Source organism: Etheostoma cragini, chromosome 20 (genome assembly GCF_013103735.1).
Source record: "Etheostoma cragini isolate CJK2018 chromosome 20, CSU_Ecrag_1.0, whole genome shotgun sequence".
In the NCBI taxonomy this organism is placed as follows: domain Eukaryota; kingdom Metazoa; phylum Chordata; class Actinopteri; order Perciformes; family Percidae; genus Etheostoma; species Etheostoma cragini.
The window spans coordinates 13,640,588-13,662,489 of NC_048426.1; the positions used below are offsets into that span (position 1 = coordinate 13,640,588).

Sequence of the window (21,902 nt, forward strand, 5' to 3'; positions counted from 1 at the left end):
CTCTCTCTCTCTCTCTTACATTCCCTTACTCTGTTGCAACAGACACTCCTCATCTCTCTTGCTCGCTCCTGCCCTCCCACTCTCTGTGTCTCAGTCTTATGTCTGCTCTGTTGGCGTGGTGGATTTTTTCCGAAACGTTTTCGCAGGATGTGAAGAAGGGGAGAGTTGAGTTTGCTTCAGCGTCAGACAGCATGTGTACTGCTCTCTCCTCTCAGGCTGACACTTCCCCCTCTCCTCCATAATCTCCCTCTTGATACCTCTTTTCATCCTTTGCTTGAGGACTAGGCTGTCTTCTTCAGCAACATGTATTCCCTGGACGATTTTGGGTAAGCCAATGTGACTCCCCATCGTCACATTTTCTCTGTCTTGTTTTAGTTTTTCTGCCCGTTTGGAATTGTGGCAGTCAAAGGAAAATTGGCTTTGGAGCGTGCTGTAACGACGTGGCTTCTTCTGCTTCTGTTTTAAGCCTGGCTCATCTTTCACACCACAGAATCCATTTGCTTCTTAAAACAGCGTTTGTAGGATTGTTTGTAAAAAACAACCTGAAAATGTATTTTTTGTACCAATCTGCATATTGCTCCAGCTCTACATGCTGTTATGAAGCTTATAATAATGCAACTGGCTTAAGTTGGATAGTAAGCAAGGAAAAATGGTAGAGGAAAATCTCCTCTAGGATTTGCTGACTTTCTGTTGTCTGTCTCCTTCTTTCCACCCCTCTGTCTGTGTTTTCTCTAGAGCCAGCTGTTAGCAGAGATGCCTGATTGGTTACCCTTTAGCAATCTTTCATTGGTTCAGTCTTTTCCTGGGAAGTTTCTTGCTTCTTCTCGTCTGTCAGTGGGTCCGCTCAGCTGCTCTCTGTCGTTCACAGGAGGGATCCCTTCTGACTTGTTGCATGTGTGAGAAAGAAAGACAGGAAAAAAGGGATAGAGAGCGCTAATCTCTGAATGGCAGCATGAGTGGGACAATCAAAAGCCAGATGACACGAGGATAGAGGGGTCTCTGTATAATATGGTCTTGGAAGCTTACAGCGGGACGTGGTGATTTGTTAAAGCTCAAATACAGATGTGAAGCCCAGTGGGGCGAAGGAGATAACATCTGAGGTTAACGCTTGACCGCTTGCACTCTAGTAATCTACTATAAAGTACAGCACAACACCACAGGGGAAACCTCTCTGCCTCTGGCCCACACTGTACGTTCATTATTTATGAGGTACTGCTCATACTGGCATTCCAATTATAATATTGCAAAATGTAACATAAAACTTACATAATGTATTACAGCATCATTGCAAACTTACCAGAGAACAAGACCTTCAAGCAGGTTTCTGAAAACTAACCGCTCAACTCTTTATTCAAACCATCCCGTTGTCACGTCTTCCCTTTTATTCCCTTCCCTTATATTTATGTTCTTGCCCCTCTCTCATCCTCCAAGCATAGCCTACATATTATTGTTCTTCATGCAGGATACAAAGAAAAAATCAAGTGTGCAGCATTATAGGATTCTACACTGACTGGGAAATCACAACATTGTAACATATGTGGGCAGACTTTTCCTACTCTCATTTTGTACGCTCTGTGTATCCTACAAAGTCTTTCCTCCAAAAGGAAGCGTTGTTTCCCTTTAAGGATCAGGATTAGTGACAGGACTGGAGAGCGCTGAGGAAGGTGGAATGAGGCAGAGGAGAAGAAGAGGTGGGGGATGGGTGTGCGTAGAAGTGGGGGTTGCTATCCATATTGTACTGTATGTGTCCATGACAATTAGCCTGGGGGCCAATTGGCATGTACAGAGATATGTAATAAATAAGTGATGTTGCTTTGGGGATCAACATGCTGATTTCACTCTGGGAGCTTTTCCGCTGCTTGCTGTAGATATACCACCAAATGATATCCTTAAATTAGTACAATGATTCCTAATCAAGCTTTTATAAAAGAATCCTTAAGTCTTGTTTGATATATTGATACTGCACATTGAAATCAATATTGGGACTAGATGCATACAGCTTTGTCTGTTCTGGGTGATTGTAATGAACACATTCATCTACTTGCCTAGGGGCGCTATGCCGTTTTGGCTGTTTGCTCGCAGGTTTCTCTGTAGAGCTCCCCCTACTGATTCAGAATAGAGATGTGGCAGCTCCAAGTTTACGTGTTTCTGACTCCTCGCTCTGACAGTCGGCCGTTTTCTCTTTCTATGTTCTCCGACGAAGCTTTCCTAGCTTTCTGCTTCTTTTTTGCCGGCTCAGCCATGACAATACGTGTGAAAAACTCCATCGCTACCTTGTTAGCCAGTTGCTGAATGAGCGTATGTGTGCAGTGCCCTGAAGCAATTCATTACATCGTGATATCTGATATCATGCAAGCCCGCCAGCCAAAAGTTGCGAGGGTGGTTTTTCCCACTCACGGGCACTAGGGAGGAACAAGACGACCACCATTCAACTCGAAAAAAGTCATATAACCGTTCTAATGACTCCGAAGCTGTTCAGTTAAGGTAAATTAAGCTAAAAAAACTGCATAGTTCTCCTTTTAATAATGATTTTCATGTCACCCCTCTTATTGTTTTAGGAACGCAATGGTGAAATAACTGAAAAAGAGGCTTTATGTACCTGATAAAAGTGTGCAAGGTTTTTGGTTCTTTGACTCTTTATGATCTGATACATTTGACCTTCTGAAGTCCAAATGGTAAACAGTCCAAGACTTTGTCAGACCATCCTCCACAGCGCTGCGGAGGAGGGTCTGGCTAGTCCACATGGCCTTCCGGGATGGGAGGAAAACGTGCTGTGGTTTATTGGCATTTCTTTAAAACAATCACAATTGTCTTGGGTAGCGCTAAGCACTTGACGGAGAAAAAATTAAAATTCAAACACAGAAAGCGGAACGTAATGGACATCCGGCCGAAAAAAGTGACATCTGTGCGGAATTTCCAACAGCACCGGAGTAATTTACCGGAAGTGGAACATTATGGATATACTAGAAACGCTTTACACATTATCCATATTGAGGAATTGAGATGATGTAATAACACTATGAATGAGCACTAACCCTAATGTTTTTTAGGTCTTTCCTACAATTCAGTTCTTTCTGAGAAAGAACATGAATGTCTCTGCACCGAATTTCATGGCAATTCTTCTAAGAGTTTATGAGACATTTCCCTCAAAGCCACACATTTTAACCTCATGGTGGCGCTAGAGGAAAAGTCAGGGCATCAGTACAATCCATCATCTGGGAACCATACATACTGTATGTACGTTTCATAGCATAATTTCATCCATCCAATAGTTATAGAGATATATTAGTCCGGATCAAAGTGGTGGACTGACTGACCAAAGAGCCGCGGCGCTAGCATGCCTAAAAATAAACTCTAGTTACTCTGGACGGCAGACTGGACAAAGTACCTCCAGCCATCGATATAGCTGATGACTTCAAAAATGTACCTCCTCTGCATCAAATTCTGAATAAATGTTGCCGTTAGTCAATTACTTTGTGGATGTTAACAGCATACTCTTCCAGTTAATTTGTGTTGTACATGTTGGTGTATACTCACACACTACATGTGTCCTCTGAGGTAAAGGGCATCCTAATCAATAGGAGCTGGCCACAGTGTGGACCACTGGTTGTTCATACAGTCTGGGCTTAATACCGGGTGGCTGTGGCAACAGCATACACAACACACACACACACACACACACACACACACACACACACACACACACACACACACACACACACACACACACACACACTAAAAATTGGTGTGAGTGGATGGGGGTAAAAGCTGGTTGAGACGGATATGAGGTAATCTCCCTTGGGTTAACAGTGTGACAATAGCACAGAGGTTCAATCTCACACACACACACACACGCAAACACACACACACGCACATCTGTCAGGCTACAGGCTGTTCAATGACTTCATCCCTGCCAGTCTGTCAGTCATCTCTTTGTTGCTGGATGGATCACAACGAATGCAGCAGTACATGAACTCAGACCTGAGGGACGTTTTTAATCTCATTCCATTTTTAAGTGGATGTTTTTTGTTTTGTTTGTGCAGCAGTTGCTCTTGTTTAAATTTTATGTGGGGACTCTCATCAGGAGGTTTAACTGCTTTTATTGAGTTATAACTTAAGGTAATGTAGCAGCACAAAGGGGAGTTTGTGTCCTAGACAGACTGCTGCTGCTGTTGCTGTTTTCCTGTTTACCAAAATGGACATACACCGGGTCCAAGTGCTTCGTTACTGCCTCCCTCAGAGTGTCAGTGACTCAGGGTTGTTTTACAGCCACATCTCTGCCAGGTTTGTGTGTGTGTGTGTGTGTGTGTGTGTGTGTGTGTGTGTGTGTGTGTGTGTGTGTGTGTGTGTGTGTGTGTGTGTGTGTGTGTGTGTGTGTGTGTGTGTGTGTGTGTGTGTGTGTGTGTGTGTGTGTGTGTGTGTGTGTGCGATGAGTGATGGAAGTTAAATGTCAAAGGGAGCAAGACAACTGAAAGAAAAGAGAGATGTAAACATTTGTGGTGATTGAAATAGAGCAAGTTGTGATTCATAGTATGTGCAAGTCTGATAATTTGGTCAATGAGGTTCAGTCATTGTGTGCGAAGAAGGTATTGTGAAATTCCAACAGCAGGGACGGGGAAAATCTTTCCCTGTTATATTTTAATCAGAGCCAAAACACTAATCTGTAATCTTAATCTGGCCACAACAAACTGTCATTTAGACGCAGAATTTAGGTTATTTTAGATTAGTTATTGTGTGCATGGATAATTTTCTTGGCACAAAACTGACATTTAACCGCTTGTTGTATAATTGTACAAGAGTGTAAGAAGTTTTGATCTGTCTATATGATCCTCCTTTTCCTTTTCTTCCTCCCGCCTGGTCGCATCTTTTCAGTCAAAGCCAGAGATGCTGCCAGAGGGATGCAGCCCACTATGGGAACACCGAGCAGCTTCTTTATTCTAAACACTCGGCAGCCTCATGTAGAGCATCTCAGAATAGCAGGACTTTGTAAGCGCTCCATACATGTTTAATTCACACAAGCATTGAAGACAGCATGGCTTCTGGCTAAAATGGCCATCTTTTAGGCCAATGCTTTTCTCTTTCTCTCTCTCTCTCTCTTTCTCCCTCATTTCTGCAGGTAGGATGGATGATATGGAGAAAGATGGAGAGAGAGAGAGAAGGGAGGGAGGTTTGGTCACTGCTGCTGCTGTCCCAAATGAGAAGTGTAGGATCAAACAGCCTTGTTGGCCGTCTTGTTATCATGAGGGAAAGGAAGGGGGGATTAAAAATAAAGACAATGAGGTTTATGTGTACAGTATGTGCAGCCGTGGCTTAAAACTGACCTGAACCTTTCCCTATGTAGGACATCAGAACTTGATCGTAGCGGGACCAAGACTTTGCTTTACTGAGAGTCAGAAGAAAATCATACTATATTTATTTCACATAGATTTTCGAATCAATCATTGTCAATTTAATGTATAGTGTATATTGTATTAGGTTGCAAATCCTTTCGGGAATCAATGTAATGAAGTTTTAAATTTGTCAGGTATTTAGTTCACTGGATTAGACAAAAAACAGACATTCCTTTCCTGTTATTTTATCTATCAATCTCTTTTCAATGAATTTTTCTAAATATTTACTAGATCACGATAATATTAAAAACAAACTGAACACACTGTGATAGAGACTGTTATCCATATCCCCTAATCCAGAGTGGACAGAAATCGCAGTTCTAGAAATGCAATATGTAGAAACAGAATGGCAGTATTAAGTAAATGTGCACTGCATATAATATAACAGCAAGTAAGAATTTAGTGTAATAAGTAAACATGGATGTGGCTGACCATTTTTCCTGTTTTGCCTGGCATTGAATGAATTTAACTGTTTTCTCATTCTTATGTGTGAGTGCCAGGCACCAACTGCCTGTAAATCAGAGGCACTAACATGTATTTCTGTATATTGTAATACATGTGTATCACACAGTCAGAAAAGGCAGAATATAGGTCATGCATTGTCTGCCACTGTGGTGTTTGTGTGTGTGTGTGTGTGTGTGTGTGTGTGTGTGTGTGTGTGTGTGTGTGTGTGTGTGTGTGTGTGTGTGTGTGTGTGTGTGAATTAAAAGTAGCAGCACTGCAAAGTGATACATCATGACATGAGATTGAGCTTTTTGCACAAAACTGGGACATGTAGCTTAGAACATAAGCACATTAATGCGGTTTGCATTAATGCCGTTAAGACAATGGTACTCTGCTCTCTCTTTCTCTTTCTCCCCCTCCATTCCATTTTGGGCTTAATTGTAGCCTTTTTTGCAGTATTAGACAGTACTTTGTGTGTCATTGGGGCTGGGGTTAGATAAACACATACACCATACAGTTATCACAATTGGGACAACGTGATAAAACAGGGATGTTGAAGCACGGATGACATTGCATAGATTACGAGTGTCTGAACTGCTGTGCCAGTATTTAATAGTCTTGTTGTTGGCGGAACTATGATGTATTAATGGAGGAGATAGTGATATTTTTATGCTGTTAAAGCTTAGTTTTAAAGTCTCTAAATCTTTACTTTTGTGGTCTTAATCATACTATGAAAGCCCCCCCAAATAGAAAGTCTCATGCATACATACTAAAAAAATAGGTCTTTGTTGCAGCCTCTGAGTGTATCTGAGTTTTATGTTAGCAGCTGAAAACTTGCACTGTGAGATATTGCCATATATAGCATTCAAATAGATAGTTTTTAGGTTGACATTTTTTAAAGAACTATACTTAAAGGAATAATTTGCCATTTTGGTAATATTTACTTATTCACTTCCTTGAGCGTTAGATGACAACCCATATCCCTCTCATGTCTGTATCGTAAATATGTAGCAGCAGCCAGTTATCTTAGCTTAGAATAAAGGCTTGGGAACATTCTCACAATGCTAACATGCTGATGATTAGCAGGTATAATATTTACCATGTTTACCATTTTAAGCGTGTTAGCTCACAAATATCTGCTTTTTAGCAAAGGACAGCTGAGGCTGATGGGAATTTTTACCTGATGATGGCGCTAGAGACAACTTTAAGGGTAATTACAATTTATTCTGAGGGGAACACTGATGTCTGTACCAAATTTCACGGTAGTCCGTCTTCAGTCTGGACCAAAGTGGTGGATAGACACAAACAAACAAACAAAAATCAATAAAATTAAGTAAATGTTAAGAATTTAGTTTTACATGCTTGGCAAATTGGCAGGGGTAATGGGACTTTAATAATAACGCTATATGCCTGTATGTGACTCTTCTTTAGTTTTAATTACTGTGTTCCACATTTACTGTGTCGTTTGTTAGCATGTTTACATATCATTACTGCAATCCTTGAAATCTGGCATCTATCACGTTTCTCGCAGTTTTTTTAAACAAGCTAAATGTGCTTAGTTTGCTCACTTACAAATGACCCGGCCTCACACTGTTTCCCAGCAATAAAGTTGGCTTGTGCTGTTTTTAGTTCCTGCAGGCTTCCTTCCCTCCTTGTGCCTGTGAACAGTACTTTCCCCATGGTGCAGATTAGAGGTCTTGTACTAGAGTTAAGTCTTGGTTAATTTAGATTTAAGACTGCAGTGAGGTAATGATCAGCCTGCCAGCCTCTGTCTCTAATCCAGGCAGTCAGACAGACCTCTTCCCTATGTCAGCTGGACCCCAGCCCCCACCCAAACACACACATACACACAAACATAGACATCCATACGGTAAATCTATAAACCCCACCCATACAATACACAGGCAACGGCTTTGCCCCAAAATGACCGGTGAACCCTGGAGGCTATAATCCTCATGGTGACTGAATAACAACAACTAAACAAAGCCATACACAGCAATCTGTGTGTGTGTGTGTGTGTGTGTTGCCCTAAACTGGCCCTTTTTATTAAAACATATGAGCTATTTTGGGTGCACAGTATGGGTGCCACAATACATAGTTTGTGGGTGGAAAGCTGTGTGTGTGTGTGTGTGTGTGTGTGTGTGTGTGTGTGTTTCATTTTCAGATAGGCAGGAGGACATCATAGAGGCCTCAGTCTTGGCAAGCTGAGGCTTTCAGTTGAGGTACAACTTGAATTTCTGTTTGCGCTTTACATTTCACAGTAGTCTGCAAGGTTATTGGACCTGTTTATATCTCCCCTTTTATCCAGGATAAACCCAAACTGGACGGACAACTCAGAACATGCCTATTATATACTGTTTGGAGTCTCCATCTAAAACACACACAGACAGATTTCAGAAATGGCAGCATATTGCTCAACTGAGATTAACACAGCCATTGTTTGTTTACCAAACTCTAGATTGAGTTATATAAACGCTCCTTGACACTGACTGCATGTCTCTTTTATCTAGAGTGCCGACCAGGGATGCATGAAACAGTGTAATTATCACTCCTGCTGCACAGGAAGCCTCTCTGGATGCTTCTGTCTCTCTCGGCTATTTTACAGCATATTATGATTTTTTAAAGCAAGTTTGTAGGCATGAAATTAATTGATTAATTTAATATGTGAAGTTGTCACCAGCTGTGCAGATCAAATGCTCCACCTCTATGATGCAGAAAATAATCAGGGGTAATTCTTTGCTTGTCTGTACATCTGACAGTTGGGAAATTAATTCAGTTTTTCTGTTTTTATTCATCAATCTTCCATGTCCCCTCATTATGTTAGCATCAGTTTTGATTGTATTAGGTAGTAGAGCCGAAAGGCAAGGCAGCTTTATTTTTATAGCACATTTCAGCAACAGGGCTGTTCAAAGTGCTTTACACAAAAGAACAAGTTAAAAAATAAAAACAGATAAAACACAAGAATAAAAGCAACAGAAAGGTCTTCAGCCTTAATATTAAAAAACTGAGAGTAGCACCGGATCTGCAGTTTTCTGGAAGTTTGTTCCAGATATGAGGAGCATAGAAAGTGAACGCTACTTCCCCCTGTTTAGTTCTAACTCTGGGGACTGAAAGCAAACCTGTCCCAGATAACCTGAAAGGTCTGGGTGGTTTGTAGTGTAGTTGAAGATCAGAAATGTATTTTGGCCCTAAACGGTTAAGTGATTTATAAACTAGCAAAAGTACTTTGAAATCAATTCTTTGAGGCACAGGAAGCCAGTGTAATACTTCAGAACTGGAGTGATGTGATCTGCTCTCTTGGTCTTAGTGAGCACTCGAGCAGCAGCGTTCAAAATATGCTGCAGCTGTCTGATTGATTTTTTTAGTGAGACCTGTGAAGACACTGTTACAGTAGTCAAGTCTACTTAAGATGAAAGCATAGACAAGTTTTCCAAATCCTGTTGACACAAAAGTCCTTTAAGTCTTGATATATTCTTAAGGTGATAATAAGCTGACTTTGTAAATGTCTTAGTGTGGCTGTTAACATTCAGGTCAGAGTCCATGACTAAACCAAGATTTCTTGCTTTGTCTGTTGTTTTTTAAAATTGTTGTTTGAAACTGAGCACAGACTTTTAATCGTTCCTCTTTTGCTCCAAAAACTAGCACCTCATTTTTTTCTTCATTTAATTTCAGAATGTTCTAGCACATCCACCCGTTATTTTGTTCAATGCACTTAGTCAGTTTTTGTATTGTACTACAGTCCCCTGGTGATAAGGTTATGTAAATCTGTGTGTCGTCTGCAAAACTATAACTACCTTATTTGGTTGTTTTCCATAATCTGAGCCAGTGGATGCGTGTAGTTGTTAAACAAAAGAGGCCTCAGAATGGAGCCTTGGGGAACTCCGCACGTCATATTTGTATGCTCATATGCATAATTACCTTTCGACACAGAGTACTCCCTATTCTTAAAATACTCCTAAAAAACGCTTTTTCAATGATTTTACTTAAAAACGGAAGGTTTGATATCGGCCTATAGTTGCTCATTAGGGACGTGTCTAGATTGTTCTTTTTTTAAGAGTGGCTTGATTACTGCAGTTTTCATGGCCTGTGGAAAGATACCTGAAAGAGACATGTTCACAATCTGTAGAAGATCAGAAGCCAAACAATTCAAAACAATTTTGAAAACACCCATTGGCAGAATATCAAGGCAACAGGAGGAGGTTTTCAGATGTTGTATAATGTCCTCCATGTTTTTATAGTTGATCTTATGCAATCCTGTCATATTTGAACTAGTTTTGCTTGAACACTGTGACAACACAGGCCCTGTACTTGATTTGGAAGCACTGACTGTTTGTCTAATCTTCTGAATTTTGTCTTTAAAGAAGGAGGCAAAGTCATTGCAGACCTTGGTAGATAAAAGTTCAGATACTACTGGTACTGGAGGGTTTGTTAACCTTTCGACAGTAGCAAACGAAGCACGTGAATTACTGTTACTAGTGATAATGTCAGAGAAGAAGGACCTCCTTGCATTCCTCAGTTCCAAATTGTGAATGCGAAGACTCTCTTTATAGGTGTTAAAATGGACCAGGAGATTCGTTTTTCGCCCCTATGTTCAGCTTTTGAACACTCTTTTTTTCTGTTCTAACCAGGAAGACATTTCTCCATGGGGATCTTGTCTTAAGAGAGACAACTTTGACATTAGTGGGAGCAATGGAATCAATAACATTTGTAATTTTACAGTTGAAAGTATCTACAAGCTCAGTGTCTGAGATCCCAGAGAGGGTGGGTGTGGAGGAGAAAAGCTGAATGAATGTTTCAAAGGATGCGATTAAGAAGGCGGTTTTCATGGTGTGTGCCAGGACTCCCTGATTCCACTGATATTTAACAAGACTTATTTAGAAGGGATGCCTCCATATTTTTTAAAGCGAAAATGTTTGTTTTGCTTTGTTTTAGGGAGGACTTTTTTACATTTTCCTACTCTGATCCAGTGCCAAAGGTGCTGACAGCCCACTTCTCTACAGCTTAGCCGTTGGTAGTGTTTTTAACATTTAGTTTTCATCACGTTAACAAAGGCCCGATAAATCGAAACTGCTGTCATGAGCTGGCCGTGCAGTGATGTGTTGAATGACTCATCATTTGTTCGGGTCTGTTCGGGTGCCTTCACTGTGTGCCAGCAGGATGAAACAATTAACCCAACAACAAAAGCTAATTGCCATGTTAACAGCAGCTCTGTCCACGGGTGCTATACCCAGAGAGAACGCTGCACACACCCCAACACCCCCAACCCACTGTTTCAGTATGCCGAGGACACACTTCGCCAGCCTAAATACATCGAGTGATCTAATCATGAAGCTGACAAATCTCACAGAACCATGAAAACTACTGTTCCTAAATATGTACACCCAGCCCACCATGAATACAGGTTCAGCCATCATTTTTTCCAGCACCAACATCTCTGCTAATGGACTAAAAATATATATATGTGTGTGTGTGTGTGTGTGTGTGTGTGTGTGTGTGTGTGTGTGTGTGTGCGCGCGCGCGTGTTTGTGTGTGTGTGTCCATGCGTGTTTGTGTGTGCGTGCGTATTTGTGTTTGTGTGTGTTGTGTGTGCACGTGTAGGATTTGTGTGGAGGAGGGGGGATGAGTGAAGGCACATATGTCTTACCATGTGTGCATGGAAGTGCTTTGCTTAATTCAAAAGCCTGGGAATGTGGCCTCCTTTTCACCACTCGCCTATGAGGCTTATTTGACAGGAGGAAGTGCTCAGTGTGGCAGAAGCTATCATATCCTCCTGGCTCTTGTTTTTCTCTCTGTTGTTTTTTTCTTCTCAACCCTCAAAGGCTTCCTTTTGGGGTGACAATTATTCAGCTGAGAAATCTGCTTAGTCCAGCAAAACTAAGGTGAGACAGGTCAGACAGGAGCTGTTGGCCGAATCAGGTCACAAGGATACTTTTAAGAACCAGACTAGTTAATTTTAGAATACATGCGTTTTCTCCAATAGAATAAAAATACATTGTCAGCTAATAGCTTTTTTTTTTTATATTTGTGCTCTCATAAGCCTGTCAGTATGGTGTAAGAAAAATACAGTTAATCTTTTTTATTCATGAGCTGCTAGTGGAGAAATGACAATCATTTTTAAAGATGTAGTCTATAGAATACACGAGGAAAAATTAACAGCAGGCTCTAGACCTTCAGAGGATTGGAGCGGCCGGAAGAGAGAAATGATCAGCTGTAGTTCATCCAAGCTCTCTGCACCTGAGTGAAACAACTTAATCAATATTTTTTATATTAACTGTAGTTCACATGACTACTTATGTGCGGGGGTCACATATAGTGTTGAACCTTTAGTTAGTGCATGTAACCTGAGAGCCATGCGGAGGCAATCCCAGCCTTCTTCTTTCCAACATTTCAAGTATAGCCCCTTCAAGTTTATCACTGATAAAAGTGTCTTCTTTGAAATTCATATTATTCTAAACAAACGTTTTTTGTGGTGCTTTTAAGGTGTCCCTCAGGTCTTCCTGTTATGTACATCCCTGCTCTTAACATCAGTTTGATTCATCACATTATTTTAATGTCACTGATTGTGATTTTCAGCAAGCGCTGACCTTTTTCAGATTCTTGCGTGCAATCCTATCTGCTCTCCTATCTCTGTCATCTCTCAACTCAGTCACCCTTTTTTACGGCTGACAATCCGTCAAGTATCCAGCGTTTGAGCTAAATGGGCTTTGATATGGATTTTCTTTTTTCCTTTATTCGGTCAGAGCAGCTGTGATGTTTAACAGCTATCATGTGCCCTATTGTGCTTTGTCTGTCTGTGACCTAGAGAGAGTCCGCCACCCTCAGTAACTCGACACACAGAAGCATTTAGCACACTGTCAGAAGTGGTGAGAAATTAGTGGAGCTGCTCTGTGAAGATCTAGCTTAGCGTTTTGTTTAATGAAACCAAAGGAACTAATGGAGAGCAATTATCTCAGCCACATAACCCCACTCCAATGATGTGTTGATTGAGAAACATACTGAATGCAAAGGAGAAATAGGTTAGACACCCGCTTTATTTCTGACTGCTTGTAGAGAACTACAAACCCACAGCTTCAAGCTGCATGCACTCCATCCCTCTGGCCCAAACTGCTCCAGAAATAGGGCATGTTTTTGTAAGAAGATCCAACACACAGAGTAAGCCACCTCCCACCCTCCCCTGCCTGTTTTTTCCCAGTAAGCCTCTGGTGGTCTGTCGGGTCTCTGAAGTGGAGAGAAATGTCACTTATGTGATTAGAGAGTCTGTTAAACTTATTTAGAGATGTAGGAAACATGATGTCTGTAGTTACTTTGTACGGTTTTGCATTTGGAAGAGGAGGTTCTCTTTAAATGTTGAGGCAGTGAACCTTTTAAAATGTCATAACCTACAGCCCGGCTTATCAGTGATAATAATTATTTAGTTTACTTGTTTTTATTAATCTTGAGATATAAGATTACATATGCATGAGGTTAAGGGTGAAAATCTGCGTCTGTTGACCATTTGTTGAGGTCAGATTCTTTGCTATATTTGAATGTGTTTGAGGAACTCTGCGTTTATATCTGCTTGTGTAAAAGACAAATGTTCACTGTTGTCTTACTGACTTTCTACATTTAACAGTCTACACAATGTTTCTGTGCTCCATTGTCATGAATAAATTGTGTTGCAACAGCTTTGATAAGATATTGCTGCTGGTTAACTCAATGACAGTTGTGCAGTGGGGAATGATGGATATTTGACAGAGGGAGGGTGGTTTTAATCGCGGGAGTTGTTCCATCTGTCAAGTGAGCTTTAAAGGCTTCTCCCTGAGGAATTTTGCTGTGTAGTTTATTCTCATCTTTCGGATATTGCTACATGGAAATAAACATCTTTTATGTCAATCATCAAACAGATTATTTAATTCTAAGATTGTTTGAAAAGAATTTTAGATAAAAGGAAAAAAATGGAAATGAAAGCACGTTGATATTGAGCCTTTGAACTGTTAATTTATTTTGAGAGCATGTAACTTGTATTATCCTGAATAACTTACTGTAGCCTGTATGCCAGCTGAATTTAGCCCGGCCCACAACATTTAAGGTTGGGAAGTTCATATTCTGACAAGAATCTGAGTATGACGACATCAGGCTATATCAGGTATCAGGTATGCAGGGTTTGAGTAAAGCCAATAGACACACTGTGGGGGGTCATAATGTCAAACATTGTCAGAGGAGCCCAGTCCCAGCCCCTGGTAATTGCTGCAAAAAAACAACCTTGTTTATCTGCTTCCTCATTTTATTAATTAAACCATTTTTTTGTTAATGTAATGTACTAAATTGCTTGGGGTAGAACATTACACCTTATAATCCAATTCACTTCTGGCTCTATATTCAATAGTCAAGGCAATAGAACAATTAATCATACTTTTGGTTCTTGTCACCATTTCTGGCCTTTTTCATATCCTCATAACTTATACAGTGTTGTACTGCTGGGAAACCTCTCTAACAGGGTCAGGCATATCTCCAGTGTATCATTCCAAAGTCTCAAATGTTATGTTTAGTCAAATTCGATGTAACTATGGTTTGAAGATGTGACTACAAGGCAAAGTGTGGTGCACTCCAGACCTTTGCCTTATTGAAAATGTATCAAATAACGAGAAAACAATTGTAAAACAGTGTAAAAGGTTTTACAAAATTGTAAATCTTAAAGCTGCAACAATGATTCAATTAATCAATGGATCAATCGAAGGAAAACAAAGCTATTTCATTAGCTATATCCACATGAGATATATATAGTAAATTAAATATCTTGTTAGTCGCCGGAGAAATTAAAAAATGTGAAGATTGTTTTTTCTCTGTTTTCTGGCATTTCATAGATCAAAATAATCTATAGATAATGTAAATAAGTTGCAGTTCTGGTAAATTTTGTGAAGTTCCACACTTGTATATACTTTCCCCATCTGATACCATTTCCTTTTGCTTCTGCAGTGACCGAATTTACTTTTTTTGTCATGTAATTTTTTATAAACCATTGCAGAGATTAAGGCTCTGGAATACCTTGACAGTCAGTGAGCACATCAACAACGCTCCTTAGCTTGCTTTTCGTGGCCCTCACACCTTCAGACCGCTAATGTGAATCTGAGACTGCCGGAGAGTCAGTCCCTGACGGGTTGAAAGTGAAAACTAGAGAAGTGTTAAGTCACTTAACTCACCTCTGCTGTTCCACATCACCTCTCCACCCGCTGTGTTGTGTTTCCACCTTCAGGCACTTATGGTGCTATAAGGTCATAACAGAAGTCACACATCACACTCACATGGCTCTTTATTTTATAAACTCAAGCTGTATCTCTTGAAAGGGGGGATTTTGTTATGTGGTTTTTGATTTGTTTAAGCCACACAAGTCAATGGCCACATGTGCCTATTTAGTGAACGAATTCCCTTTCAGCGCTGTGCTTGTGAACAGGATTATCTTATGCGTCCTCAAGCTGCGTGCTTCTGTGCAACTTTTCATTTGCTTTATTACCAAATGAGTCTCCAGCTGGCGATACACTTGCTGATCAAACACTTGCGTTTTTAGCACACTGTATTATTACCCAACACATCACGCACACCAAATGATGCCTCTTAACATTTCTTCATGTGCTGTAATGGTGCCACCACCACTACAACACAGTAAAGGCCAGAAGGGAAAGGGGAATTTTCCAGGGTTTGGTTTTAAGTTGAGGTTTTTGTGTATAGCTTTTAAAAATGGCAACCCACCAAGCACACACAAACTGTCAAATATGTACAGTGGCAGTGTGTTATTTCCAATATGGGCACTGCTGAAAGGTGTGGCTCCCCAGTGACCCCTCAGCTAACCAGATGATTATAGAGTAACTCTTTTTTTGGTTTCACTTGACCACCATCATATTTACACTATTCTGGTCAACAGTAACATTATGAGAATTAACAGTGCAATGAAGCATCTCTATGATCTAATATTACCTACTTTTAAGTATTGAGAACTGAATCCCGCCCACATTCCAGTTGTTTTCTGTTCTTTTATTGCTTAACTTAGCTTCTCATAAAAGCTTCATTCATGCTGAAACATAATAGTCTGGGTTCTATGTCTTCAACCAAGATCAATGACTTACTTGTTGTTGAACGCTAAGAAAATGGTTTTACATGTTGTTAAAAAGACAAGGTGCCTTAATTATTTTAGAAATTGGACAAAGAATCTAAATATCCAGTTTCAGCTTTTTTTGAAAGACGGACAAAACAACAGTCTATGAGAAAATAAATAAACTGGATCTCTGTTTGTCTCTCCACAGTCAATAGAACAATGTTCCAGTAATTAACTGGACTCTTCTTATGTCCTCTCTCTCTTCCATCAGTGAACAGAGTATCTGCCAGGCGCGGGCCTCAGTGATGGTCTACGACGATGCCAGTAAGAAGTGGGTGCCCATCAAGCCGGGGCAGCAGGGCTTCAGCCGCATCAACATCTACCACAATACTGCCAACAACACCTTCAGAGTGGTGGGCGTCAAACTGCAGGACCAGCAGGTGAGAGACTCAGAAAAATAATCAGCATCTGATCCTGGTGATTAGAGGACCTTTCAGATTCATTGACTTTGGAGCTCCACTAAATTTAGGTTTAATTACATTAAACAATGGCTGGTGTAAGGCGTCCGTATTTGGTGTTTTCAGGCACTTCCATATTAGTGCCAAGTTAGATATTTATGGATCTTCCAGAAAGATCGTTTTTATTTACAATCTAGGAGTTGAAAACTTGTATTCCCGATAACTCTTATATGACATAAATGCATCGTTAGCAATAGCAAAAAGTGTTTTTAATTTGAGAAATATTAACAAGTGTTCCCTTATTCAAAATACATCTTTTGAGGTTGTGTTACAATTCATGCCTTTTTAGGAATTTGTCAGTGCAGAAATTTGTTTCTTCAAAAGTTTTGTTTCTCCGGAGCGCCTAGGTAGCTCAGTTGGGCCCCATGTAAGGAGACTCAGTCCTTGGAACGGTAGCCGCGGGTTCCAAAATTATTTGTGTCAACAATATGTCTTCCCTTATGAGTTACCAGCCAGTTATGCACATTATCAAATCTACATTTAAATTCAAAGCTTAATTTTCCTTCCCCTTTTGAAGGTTGTGATCAACTACTCCATAGTGAAGGGCCTGAAATACAATCAGGCGACCCCGACCTTCCATCAGTGGCGTGATGCCCGCCAGGTTTATGGCCTGAACTTTGCCAGTAAGGAGGAGGCCACCACCTTCTCCAACGCCATGCTGTTTGCCCTCAACATCCTCAGCTCACCTGACAATGGAGGTAAGGAGTCATCACAGTACAGGGTTTAAATTAATCATTTAGTTTTTTTAATGCACACTTTTGACCACTATTTAGTATATCCCATTATACAGTTAATTTTATGTTACGAGGTCCACATTCCTATTTGTCTTCCTGGAAGGCAGTGAGATCTTTCCGAGAAATCTTCAAATGAAACAACTCATCTCGGTAGAACAGTGAGAAATTAAAGTTTTTGAATCCTAAACTGTTGTTGGAAACCTGCTAATGGAACATTTTGGTTCAAATTACGACCGACTGACTTAAACCGTCATCTGTGAACAATTTAAATCTATTTTTGCTCTCTAAAGAATGTCAGGTGACCACAATGAAATAATCCACATACTTTTAAAAGTTTTCAGTTTGTTTTGACTATGTCAACTACTTTCTCATCAAACCCTACCCTTTTTAAACAGGATGTACATTGTAAACAGACAGCATGTTGAGAAGACCTTTTAGAGATACATTCAAATACCTTTTAAAATGACACAACAATCTAAATTGTATGTATTTACAGTATTTATACTATATATGTATGTGCATATGTATATATGTGTATATACAGTACATACGTTTATATACATGTCCATGTTCAATCAATACACTGCAATGTTCAACCCTTATGAATTGTAACTACTTTACTAAGCTGTACTACCCTCTGCTGGTTATTACTATGTACTGCAACTACCCTGTGCAAACTCAAACAACAGCAAAATTATAAGGGGCTGGTTGGTTGCTGACACAAATTTGTTAAAGATACTTTTTTTTCTTTCTTTTCATTGCAAATAATTTATTTTCAATGATTTTCTAAATAAAACACAAGTATGTACAATATACAGCATGATTAGAGACAAATAGTTAAATTAGCAGATTTGTAGTTGTTTAGGGCTTTTATACATGGACAGTTAATAAATTCTATTGGAACCCTGAAGTGCATGTGAAGCCAGACTCACGCCTACTCTTGGTTTACTAAATAGCGTCTGACTAGCTCTGGTTACGAGCTAGGCTACTTATAATCTGTGTGTGTGTGTGTGTTTGTGTGTGTGTGTGTGTGTGTGTGTGTGTGTGTGTGTGGATGTTAAGAGAGAGAGAATATCTGTGTTTAACTGCGGTGTCATACCATCCCATCCTTGTGACCCTTGGTGGCTAAAATATCCCATATGGAGCCTTAATGTCGTACCTCACTATGCTCACGTTGTAGCCCTCCTATATTTTTGGGTGCATTTGGATGGGTGATTATGGGCCTGATCATGAAGGGCTAAATTATACACTTAAGTTTTCTGCTGAAAAAAGTAGCATAGTTACATAGATGGTATTGTATACTACTTAGTAGGTTGTTGAAAAATCATGTTGACTCCAGAGATTTCACCTGGTGTCCTCAGAAGGTTTTCTTCAGCCATCATCATCCTCCGTAAGTATCGTGCTGTAGAGAAATATGTCAACGAGTCATGCATGTTTTCCATGGTAATAGAAATTAAGCGTCAACTATTTTCTCACCATGAAGAAGAGATTTTTGTTTGTTTGTACATTGTGTAGCTTACAGTGGTGTAAAGTAGTTAAGTACACTTATTTTGAGGCACATGTATTTTCCTTGGATATTTCTATTTTATGCTCCTTACTTCATCTCAGCTAAAAATAGCATACTTTTTACTCCTTTACATTTATCTGAAAACTGTAGTTACGTTTCAGATAAAATAAAAATAAAAAAATAATACAATGTTTACTTAAACAGATAAGCTTACTAAATACAATAAATTGTTGTTTATTGGGAATTATATACTACTTTTCCTAACCTTTGTGGCTGTGGCCCCTTACTAAACAAAGCTGTGTATTTATGTATAATATTGTAGTGTATTTGTGGTACTGTATTTAAATTCTTTTATGGGTAAGATGGTGAGTGTGAGCATTGTAATTTCCATTTTTATGGATGAAATAAACTTGACTTGACTTGACTTGACTTGTCTAGTTGGGTCTCCTTGTCAAGTTTCAGATGTCTAAAAGTTAGCACTTTTACCAAATAGTGATCCAACATTTTTAACTTAAAAGAAAAAAAGAAAAAAAAGAAGCAGGTCCAAAAAATTAAACCAAATCTGTGTAACAAAACTTTATTTATCTCTTCTTTTCCACCCAACATTTAAACTGGCCTGTAAGTATGTATTGAAGGGGAGAAGAAGAGACTGCAAATAAAAATTATTATTAGAACTTGTTTGTTTACACCAGGAGATTTACCAATCTGTAATGAATTAATGGCAGTTTGTACTTTATTAACTAAAACGGGTAATCCTAAACCACAATTGTACCCTTATTATCAATGATTGTGGGAAAACTAAGAGAATTAAAGCCGGTATTTCCACACAAGACATCCACAGAGAATTCAGATTCAGAGAGTACACAAAAGAATAAAAGTCAGAAGACTTTGAGAAATGTCTAATTTCAGTCTAATAAAAAAAATCAGTGTAATTTCTGCTGCTTCTGAGAAGCCTGTTGTTAGTCATCCATCATATTTTAATTGTGTGGTCTGGTGAGTGTTTAAAGAAAGAGTACAAGAGGGACGAATAATTAATTCTTTGATCAAATTAAGACAACTCACACACATACACATGTCTCCTGAGCGCCCATAAAAAAAGTCTAATCAGGCCCTATTTTCCTATGGGCTTCCTGTTCTTCCTTCCCCCATAGCAACTGCGAGTGCCATGTACCATACACCACGTCAGCAGTAGCCACACACATATGCATGGATACACATGCAGGCTGACAATACACTACAGGCTGATCATTGTCTCCTTCACATCTACTTTATTAATGTCAGCACAAAGGTTGTGAAGTGTTAATTGAGTACAGAAGTCTCACCTAAACAAAAACAGACTGTTGTTGACGGATGGACCAGAGAGTCGGCATTTGTATTTCTGTTCTTGAATCATTTCTTGGAGTTTTTCTGTTTATGCAACAAATATTGCTGTGACTGCGAAAACAATGTTGTGTTGATACCTAAACAAAAGGCCTGGGTTTAGAAGGCGTGCTTGCCTGCAGTAAGGTGCCAGAGAGCACTTATATCAACTCCCTTGTAGCTTTAATTGTGGTCTGAAAGCTCCTTCAAGATCAGCATTGCTATTCTAAAATTACGTAACCAAGACTGATCAAAGCAAACCGTTAATAATTCAGTGTACCGACTTATTGCAGAGAGGAGATTCTTTGCTTTTAAACCATCTGAATATTTGCTGAATTTAATGTGCAGCTTTGCCAGCGGAGCACATAATTACAATGAGCTAATGAGCAGCGTTCAGGGGAGTGTCAAGGAGTGAGGGAAACAAGATATCTTCCAAGTCTTTTTTTCTTTGCTCCTTGTAGTAGCACAACAAAAGAAAACCACTAACCAGTTCAGCTGTGGCAGAATGAATGGAGGTAGTTATCAGGAAGTGATAACAACATTTAGCACATTTAGTTTGTTACTGCCTGAGGACGATATTCTGTCTTGTTATAAGCTTGTCAGTTGCCTGTAAGGCACCTTTAATCGCACCAACCTGCATTCAGAAGTGCCCTTATAGGAAGTCTGGTTGGTTGATGGATTGATCTTTTTGATTGAAGTTTGATAGTAAATATAATAAGTTAAAAGGTCGGAAGTCACATTTCAGCCCCAAATCTTGATAATACATGAATGGAAAGCTCTTGTAGTGCTCTGACAGTCAAAATCACAATGAAGCCAAAAATACAACAGTAAAAAGAAAAGTGTACATTGCATTTGGTACAAAAAGGGTCCAACAATTCCATTTAAACCCTCGCTGTATTCCACATTGTGTCGACAAACTGCGGTTCGAAGCCACAGCTCTGCCTCATATTGACTGCCCCCGTCACCCAGTTCGCCACCCGCATGCTCCAGACACCGTGAACGGAAATATCACTTGTGGATGTTCTTGATGTCATGGCAGGCATTGAAGTTTAATGACTGGTATTCTGGTGATATGTGATAAGCGCGCTCCCTGATGCTCCCCATTAATAGACGCCTCAGAATGAGGCTCTGAGGGGTTCAACATGCAAAGGGCTCAACTGAGATGGTCATGAGGCTGATAACTTAGTACCGTCTTTAAACAATGTGTGCATAGTGACTTAATAGCTGATAAGTTTTTTTTTTTTTTGCCCCAATTGTATTGCTAACCAGTCCAATGTGTTTTTTTTCCCTATATGTGTTTGGTTTCATTTGTGCATGATATTTCTGTTTGTTGCACTTTCTCAGACTCTTTCCTGCTGTGGTTTTCTGTTGAAATTCCTGTGGCTGGCAACACATTGTCCAAATTTAATTATAAATAGCTTGTTAGCTCTCCGGGGCACAGTCTCAGTTTCTCACATGAGGCTTTCTGTGGTGTGGTTATTCAGTAAACACAGCTCTCAATCAATCAATGATTATATCTAAAATTATTATAATTTTGAGGGCTCACAAGCGAAATGTATCTCATAATTACCTGAGTGATCTCACAAATATATACAAAGTCTGAAAGATGTTACACACACACGTGTTTAGATCTGCTCTAAATCAGGATAGGACAGAGTCACTATAAGAGAAGAAAATAGAAACAGAGTGAAAAAACAAAGCTACCAATGCACTTTTCTGCTGTGAAATACTGTATGTAACAGACAAAAGTTGCATAATAGGGAGAAGAGAAAGAAAGACCAGAAAGGGGAAAGAGTAAATACAAACAGTTTAGACAATGGAATTAAAGAGAATAAATGAAGAGAAGGAGGGAAGAAGGTTTAAAGTGAAAGATGGTTGAGG

At 39.7% G+C, this 21,902-nt stretch overlaps 1 protein-coding gene across 5 annotated transcripts in view; it reads left to right on the forward strand.

Moving 5' to 3' along the window:
- evla (Enah/Vasp-like a) overlaps window positions 1-21,902 on the forward strand; it is a 33,980-nt gene that overhangs the window by 4,498 nt on the left and 7,580 nt on the right. The window contains exons 1-3 of one of the 5 annotated variants that reach the window (XM_034858789.1): window positions 35-326; window positions 16,175-16,343; window positions 16,939-17,119. In XM_034858789.1, coding sequence (XP_034714680.1) covers window positions 304-326; window positions 16,175-16,343; window positions 16,939-17,119 — 373 coding nt within the window. In that variant the 5' untranslated portion in view covers window positions 35-303. Of the gene's footprint in view, window positions 1-34; window positions 327-3,915; window positions 4,285-16,174; window positions 16,344-16,938; window positions 17,120-18,240; window positions 18,546-21,902 lie in introns of those variants that run through there. The other 4 variants (XM_034858788.1, XM_034858793.1, XM_034858791.1 and 1 more) reach the window with 4 other exon arrangements.